Source organism: Oncorhynchus keta, unplaced genomic scaffold (assembly GCF_023373465.1).
Source record: "Oncorhynchus keta strain PuntledgeMale-10-30-2019 unplaced genomic scaffold, Oket_V2 Un_contig_7351_pilon_pilon, whole genome shotgun sequence".
In the NCBI taxonomy this organism is placed as follows: domain Eukaryota; kingdom Metazoa; phylum Chordata; class Actinopteri; order Salmoniformes; family Salmonidae; genus Oncorhynchus; species Oncorhynchus keta.
Genome location: NW_026289402.1, coordinates 3270 through 12250, shown reverse-complemented (window position 1 = coordinate 12250; position 8981 = coordinate 3270). Strand labels below are relative to the sequence as shown.

At 42.4% G+C, this 8981-nt stretch overlaps 1 protein-coding gene across 1 annotated transcript; it reads left to right on the top strand.

The window, feature by feature from the left end:
* Nucleotides 1-1677: 1677 nt before the first annotated feature.
* Nucleotides 1678-7087, top strand: LOC127906119 (plasminogen-like; the record flags this gene model as incomplete). The annotated part of the gene is made up of 4 exons (XM_052511698.1): nucleotides 1678-1769; nucleotides 4430-4551; nucleotides 6670-6705; nucleotides 7022-7087. Coding segments are annotated over 4 exons (316 nt in total), but the record flags the coding sequence as incomplete, so codon positions are not given.
* Between the last annotated feature and the right edge of the window lie 1894 nt (nucleotides 7088-8981).

Sequence of the window (8981 nt, the reverse complement as noted above, 5' to 3'; positions counted from 1 at the left end):
TTATACCACCCACCACTGCGACTTGTATGCTCTAGTCGGCTGGCCCTCACTACATATTCGTCGCCAGACCCACTGGCTCCAGGTCATTTACAAGTCCATGCTAGGTAAAGCTCCGCCTTATCTCAGTTCACTGGTCACGATGGCAACACCCATCCGTAGCACGCGCTCCAGCAGGTGTATCTCACTGATCATCCCTAAAGCCAACACCTCATTTGGCCGCCTTTCGTTCCAGTACTCTGCTGCCTGTGACTGGAGCAATTGCAAAAATCGCTGAAGTTGGAGACTTTTATCTCCCTCACCAACTTCAAACATCAGCTATCCGAGCAGCTAACCGATCGCTGCAGCTGTACATAGTCTATAGGTAAATAGCTCACCCTTTTTCACCTACCTCATTCCCATACTGTTTTTATACTGTTTTTATTTATTTACTTTTCTGCTCTTTTGCACACCAATATCTCTACCTGTACATGCCCATCTGATCATTTATCACTCCAGTGTTAATCTGCAAAATTGTATTATTCGCCTACCTCCTCATGCCTTTTGCACACATTGTATATAGACTGCCCATTTTTTCTACTGTGTTATTGACTTGCTAATTGTTTACTCCATGTGTAACTCTGTGTTGTCTGTTCACACTGCTATGCTTTATCTTGGCCAGGTCGCAGTTGCAAATGAGAACTTGTTCTCAACTAGCCTACCTGGTTAAATAAAGGTGAAATAAAATAAAAAGTTTGTTAACAAGACATTTGTGGAGTGTTTGAAAAACGAGTTGTAATGACTCCAACCCGAGTAAATGTAAACTTCCGACTTCAACTGTATGTGCATGGTACGAATGTTTAAACAATATACTGTATGCTATGTGAATGACTAGATATGTGGTGTAATCAGATGTATGGCTGCTATGTACTGTATTTGCAATTGACCTCTAAACTTCAGCAGCAATATATTGAGAATGAGCTGTGGTCGCTTACTGAAACAGACGACTGGCATTCTTTTGGCCATGTTTGGTTTTGGTTTGTTTGCCCTACAAATTCATTTTCCTCAAATTACAAGAAGAAACAACAAATGGTCAGACAGCAATTCAAAGTTTGCTGGAATTCTCTCTCACTCATACATGTCTATGCTTCGCATTTCAAAAGAGCTTTTTGGAGGAAAAGAGACTGCTTGGTCACTACAGGTACCTCTGGTTCCGCTTAACAACAGCCGATATGGGGGAGAAATCTTCCTGGCTCTTTTATTCCATTTGGGAACCACCAATTATAGATTGGCACAACATGTTAAATAAATCCAAACCACAAATCGAGCCCGTTTCAACGTGATTTTTTTACGATGGCATCAATATCAGAATGTTGTCAAGTGGACCTACGCACAAAAACATGTTGATTCAATGTACAATTGTAAGGCAACCAGCTGCAATAGGATTGTGAGTTTTGCTCAACAACATTTCTGTTGAACAAACTAACAATCCTATTGCAGCTGGTAGCCTACCAATTTTAGGTTGAATCAACACGTTTTGTTCTACACTATGGGTATAGCTGTGTGTGTGTGTGTGCGTTCGTGTCTGTGGGAGAGAGCGAAAGAGACTGTAGATGGTTATCTCAATAAACCACATATAGGGTCGGTTTAAGACTACTCTGTGTTTTATTTTTTCTCCTTCTCTATCTCTGTCTGTCCCAGATTGTTATGAGGACAATGGAGGAATTACACAGGCAATTTATCCAAGACCAGATCAGGAATTCCTGCGGACTCTGGGCAAATCATAGCAACAGGTACAGTAAACCTCATACATTACACACACTTACCAGCTACACACAACTGGAACTTACCTCTCAATCCATATTCACATGAGAAAAAGTAAAACTATGGGTTCAAGCAATGTATGGGAAGGTTTCGTTGACATTTTTCAAATTGTCTGTCTTTTTCGATGAACTGTATTTGTGACGAGGTATTTCCCGTTGCTTAGAGAAAATCCCTTGTAAATGAATATATTTAAGCCGTGAAAACAAACAACGACAGGAAATCAGGCCCCACCGGTCAGTTCTGGGCCTGCTATTATTTTCTAGCTGACAGAGAGGAAGCCTTACGGTGCTTCCAGAACTTCTAGAACAAGCCACCCTGGAGGGGTGTATAGTCTGCCCCTCTCTCCACATCCGTGTGCCCCCATGCTAAAGTACCATAGCTAACGTTGGCCCTGGCTGTTAGAAATGCTGCATTTAAAGGAATTTAAAAGCCAAAATGGCAGCGACAGATGGACATGTGCCAGAGCTGACCCGTGACCCCAGGAAGTGCTTCCTCGGCCCGGCAGATCAAAGCCAATCAGCTTCCCTCCTGGGCCCGCAGCCAGCGAGTCTGCCCCTCGCACAAGGTCAAGGGGTCGGTGCAGAAAAATGGCGTAAAGGTTACAGCTTGTTTAACATTGGTGGGGGAAGTGAAATTATCTTCACACTGGCTGACAAATCGGTTCCCCCTCTCCTCACATTGTGTTTGTCTCAGGGTACCAGTCAATCCTGATCCAAGCACTCCAACAAATTGATCACATCTAAAGATATTCCAATTATTTGAATGTATGAAACTGAAGGACTGGAATTGCTGTTTCAACAAGACTACCGAAGGCATCTGTTTAGGCTCGGTTTAGTCTATGTGCAGTGAAGTATACGACCAGATCTTGAGTCCACGTTTACAGTGTTTGGACTGTATCTTTGAGTTGAGTCTGTAGCTTCTTCCTTGTGATTGCTGGGATTGCATACTTTAATATTCCCCGGAGCACTCTCCACAAAACTGCTTTGCTTCCTTGTAAGGCCTCTGCATAGCTGGAACTCTGAGGATTCACTGCCCTGAAAGTAACAGCTGAGTCAAAGTTTCCAACCTGAATGCAGTTATGGCGTCAGACTTTTCCATGTGTATCTACAGTATGTGTCTCTGTGTGTGTCTACATACAGTATATGTGTATCTACAGTATGTGTCTCTGTGTGTGTCTACATACAGTATATGTGTATCTACAGTATGTGTCTCTGTGTGTATGTGTGTGTGTCTACATACAGTATATGTGTATCTACAGTATGTGTCTCTGTGTGTATGTGTGCATGTCTACATACAGTATATGTGTATCTACAGTATGTGTCTCTGTGTGTGTGTCTACATACAGTATATGTGTATCTACAGTATGTGTCTCTGTGTGTATGTGTCTACATACAGTATATGTGTATCTACAGTATGTGTCTCTGTGTGTGTGTGTGTGTCTACATACAGTATATGTGTATCTACAGTATGTGTCTCTGTGTGTATGTGTGTGTCTACATACAGTATATGTGTATCTACAGTATGTGTCTCTGTGTGTATGTGTGTGTCTACATACAGTATATGTGTATCTACAGTATGTGTCTCTGTGTGTATGTGTGTGTGTGTGTCTACATACAGTATATGTGTATCTACAGTATGTGTCTCTGTGTGTATGTGTGTGAGTGTCTACATGTGTGCAGTATATGTGTATCTACAGTATGTGTCTCTGTGTGTATGTGTGTGTGTCTACATACAGTATATGTGTATCTACAGTATGTGTCTCTGTGTGTATGTGTGTGTGTGTCTACATACAGTATATGTGTATCTGTGTGTATGTGTGTAGTGTCTACAGTATGTGTCTCTGTGTGTATGTGTGTGCGTGTCTACATACAGTATATGTGTATCTACAGTATGTGTCTCTGTGTGTATGTGTGAGTGTCTACATACAGTATATGTGTATCTACAGTATGTGTCTCTGTGTGTATGTGTGTGTGTCTACATACAGTATATGTGTATCTACAGTATGTGTCTCTGTGTGTATGTGTGCGTGTCTACATACAGTATATGTGTATCTACAGTATGTGTCTCTGTGTGTATGTGTGTGTCTACATACAGTATATGTGTATCTACAGTATGTGTCTGTGTGTATGTGTGAGTGTCTACATACAGTATATGTGTATCTGTGTGTCTCTGTGTGTATGTCTACTACATACAGTATATGTGTATCTACAGTATGTGTCTCTGTGTGTGTATGTGTGAGTGTCTCTGTGTGTATCTACAGTATGTGTCTCTGTGTGTATGCGTGTCTACATACAGTATATGTGTGAGTGTCTACAGTATATGTCTCTGTGTGTATGTGTGCGTGTCTACATACAGTATATGTGTATCTACAGTATGTGTCTCTGTGTGTATGTGTGAGTGTCTACATACAGTATATGTGTATCTACAGTATGTGTCTCTGTGTGTATGTGTGTGAGTGTCTACATACAGTATCTGTGTGTATGTGTGAGTGTCTACATACATATGTGTCTACAGTATGTGTATCTGTGTGTATGTGTGCGTGTCTACATACAGTATATGTGTATCTACAGTATGTGTCTCTGTGTGTATGTGCTTATGCATGTGTCCTCATATATGTTGTGTTTTCCAGTGGAGAATCCAGTGTGGGTCTGGAGAGGAACCTGTGCAGGAATCCAGACCAGGATAAGCACGGTCCCTGGTGTCACACTACAGACCCCTCTATCCCATGGGACTACTGCAAGCTCAAACGCTGTAAGAATACAAAACACTGTCTTCATCCAATCTCTGTCTCATCCCCTATACACTCCTACATCTAACCTACATATACCTTACATCTACCCTACCCTTCATCCCTTCATCTACAACCTGTAAGAATACAAAACACAGTCTTCATCCAATCTCTGTCTCATCCCCTATACACTCCTACATCTAACCTACCCTTCATCCAACCTACATCGACCCTCCATCTACCCTCAAGCTCTGTAAGAATACAAAACACAGTCTTCATCCAATCTCTGTCTCATCCCCAATACACTCCTACATCGACCCGACATGTCAAGTAATCAATAATGGAGATGGTTGAGTCAGCCATGCTCGTGTGGTGAGTAACATCGTCTTGTGTTTGCTCCCTGAGCTAGTGCCTAGGCTTTAGCTCAGACAGTTAAAATAGTAATGTCGTGCACAGGAGACCTGAGTTCCGACCAGTAGGTCTCATCAGCGGCCCAATCATCAGATGATGCTTCATCTTCAGTTACTGAATGTCCTTTAAGAAAAGTCCAGTGAAAAGTCTAGCTACACTCATAACTCTGTGTTGTTCAATCAATCTTATGGGACATCAACACAGCTATTGATCGCAGTTCCATGAGTGTTACGTACGCCTCTAGGAAGAGGGAACGCCCTGATACAACTCCACTCCCCCGTGGAGTGAAAGAGGTATGGGACTGTAGGTGCGAGTAAGGATGACAAAGGCAGAGATCGGTACCATTTACAGGGAATTTATTCCATCACACTGATATTTTTTGGGAAAAGGGGCTGGACGGAACCAAAGCAAAGAAAGTAAATGTCAAAGCCCCCTCTCTCCTATCTAACCGGTCTACCCACTACTAACCTAACTAGCACCACCTGGCGCACTAAGCCAAATTACAGGGGGTGGTCCGCCCAGGTCTTAACCTAGTGTGCATAGACAGAGTATATACTACGGGTATATGTATGCCCTCGAGCCTCTTGCCTAAGCACTCCCAAGGTGCCTTCCCTTCCCCCTGGGAACAAAAAACTATTTCAATGATCAAAACCACTGCATCCTATTGGCACACACATACCTCAGAATCAGCAGCTACACAATACTTAACAAACTCTGAGCAACAACTAACACAGAATTTACCCATCAGCTCCCCAGCAACAATCAACACAGGACACAATCAACACAGGACACAATCAACACAGGACACAATCAACACAGGACACAATCAAAACCACAATCAACACAGCTCTATTCTCTCCCTCAGCTCTATTCTCTCAGCAATCATCTCTCTTCTGAGCAAAAGAACACAGCCTTATATTGCTTCAGAAGGAGTCTGTATTTGAAGACAGCTGTTTCTGACGAGGGGCGGGGTCAGCTCTCCAATTAGCAATGGGGGCCGACCAATCAGCTGCTTGGGGGAATTTCAGGAAGCCATCCTGAAACACACACATACATACAAATACACAAACCACAACACAGAAACTGGGAACATAACAATGAGTAAAACAGCTATCGCTTTGTTTGTGACGTTTCCATTGACGGGATTATTGCACATTTGTAACACTACAATGAATTACGTAGTCTAACGACTGAAATTTGTTGCAAAGCTTCACTTACTCACATCATTTGTTACAGTTATGTTATGGCTTAGTGCAGTGGTTTCACTTAGCTAGCTGGCACAGAATGGACACACTCTAACTCCCAACAGATGTCGAATCTCATCGACCGCTTTTATTATTTGCAAAACCATTCACTGATTCAGAGTTTAGTGATCTGTTTTTGTTGTACCTATATCATCTTGGCGGACTGTAATCAGTTCACATTGATGGGGAGCTTTTTCAAGTGGCCTCGCGGTTATATCTCTGTAATGTAAACATGTCGATCCGTGAAGTTTTGGGAGCTTGACTGGAGGAAATATATTTGCTGTGGGTTCAATTCAATATAGCCGCCCAACTGCAATGCAGATAGATGCAGAGATAATTTGAGCTAGGACTAAAGGTAGGAATAGTTTTGAAGATGGGAGTTGAGGTTGCGTGCTTTGTATGTTAATGTAGAGTGGGTTCATGTGAAATATATCATGTCCTGTCTTTGTGGTCCGTGTGTTGAATTGTTGAATTGTTTTGTTTCAGGTGATAAGTCTCCGAACATCTCTGCCCACCCAAGAAGTGAGTGTCATATTAATGTAGCATTCTCTTGCTTACTATTCACCTTCTCTCGCTCTCTTTCTCTCTTTCTCTCTCTCTTTCTCTCTTTCTCTTTTCTCTCTTTCTCTCTCTCTTTGTATATCTCCCTCTATTCCCTAACTTTCTCTTATAGCTGTACAGTTTATTTATTACCAGGGTTCATGCTTGGCTGGATAACTGATCACTCCCTTGAGTTCAATGTACTGGACCAAGTATACTCTCTTCTTTAGTAATAATAGAAAGTTAAAATATTTCCCAGAGTCTAACCCAGATGAGTTGTCTTCTCTCTTACCCCAAGGCATCTCTCTCGTGTCTAAGACATCCTGCTTCATTCACAAGACCACCGGATCGTTGGAGGGCCCAGGTCCACAAGGCTAAGGATGGTAGCTGGGTTGTCAGCATCCAGAAAGGGTAAGAGCCCTCCTCTACAGAAACATCACCGCTGAATGCAAAACACCCCTACTAAGTGCACAGGAACACCCTACTGAATGCACAGGAACACCCCTACTGAATGCACAGGAACCCCACAACTGAATGCACAGGAACATCACTACTGAATGCACAAGAACACCACTACGGAATCTGCGTGACTAACCTGGGTTTGAACCCATGTCTCTTGCGCAGGACAGTGTTAGCCAATAGAGCTAAAGGCATTAGCTATGGGAGCTAACGTGTCTTAGGTTAGCCAGCTGAGCTGAAGTCTTGGCATTGAGGTCTCAGGCCAAGTGACTCATCACATAAGCATGGTACACCTAGTTTGAGTCTTCTGTCGGTTTGCAAGGAAAACAAGTGCTCCTGCTTTATCATTTTTACGCTAAACATTTTTCAGCAAAGTGCCATTTTTGTTATTGCTCTGAAGATGAAGTCCTTAAAGTGTATTAGTTTTGGCAGCCCTATGTTTGTGTTAGAACACAGCTGTACACTCTTAGAAAAAGGGTTCCAAAGGTTCTTCAGCTGTCCCGTAGGAGCACCCTTTTTGGTCCCAGGTGTTCACAACCCCTTTTGGGTTCCATGTGGATCCTCTGTGGAAAGGGTTCACATGGAACCCATAAATTCTACCCTGAACCAAAAGCCTGAACCAAAAGTGTTCTACCTGGAACAAAAAGGTTCTGCTTCTGAAGAACCCTTTTAGGTTTTAGATAGCACCTTTTTTTTTTTCTAAGAGTTTAGTGAACTTTGTGGTATGAAAGACTGAACATGTCCATGTGTTGTATGTGCTGTATCTGCATCCTTCTGTTCAAAGACAAATAGAGGAAGACATGAATATAAAAACATTGATGGAAGTTGAAGACTCATGTAACATAGGCATGTTAAACTCGGACACTTGAAAAGAAAATGAAATGATAACAAAAAATAAACCACAGAACAAAATGATTGGCTGCTGAGCATATGCATTCTTCCATGTTCAAACTACCCATGTTACCGGATACTTCAACATCAGTCAATATAGTTCTGGTACTGGTTTTATTCGCTTTTGCTCTGGAACCCTTTTCCACCTCTCATTACTTAAGTTAAACTCTATGTCAGTGGTGACCAAACTTTTTTGAGCCGGGATCACTTTCTGAGTCAAAAATGCAGGCTGAGATCTACCCCTCAGATTCAGTTTTAAATTTGACTTTAAAAAACAAAACCCTATTCAACGTGAACCTATTAAAAACAGTCAAGGAATGCCTTGGAGATCGACCAGTCAGGGGCGAATTGACCATCTGGCAATTCTGGCAAATGCCATGGGCTGAACCAGTTTTTGGTCAGAAATGGACACATATTATCAAAAATAAAAACAGAAAAAGTGACATGGCCATCGGCCCATGGGCCTGTTTAAAGATTTTGTGCAATTTATTTTTATATGTGGCCCCTTTACCAAGATGGGCCAGCCCGGTTTTCTGATTGGCTGTGCTACGGTCACATAAACTCATTCAAGTCAAACGCGGCATCAACAAAGAGACCTGCTCCTCCCGGGTGAACATTTAGGTGTTTGCCTTAGCACTACCAACTCATCATAAAACTGTGACTATTTGAACCAGCTGTGCAAAAACCAAAATTGTGTTAACTAACCTCAGGCGACTTTCAATGCATTCAACTCTCATTCCGTGGCCTCCAACTGCTCTTAAACGCAAGTAAAACTCAATGCATGCTATTCAACCGATCACTGCCCGCACCTGCTCGCCCGTCCAGCATGACTACTCTGGACGGCTCTGACTTAGAATATGTGGACAACTACAAATACCTAGGTGTCTGGCTAGACTGTAAACTCTCCT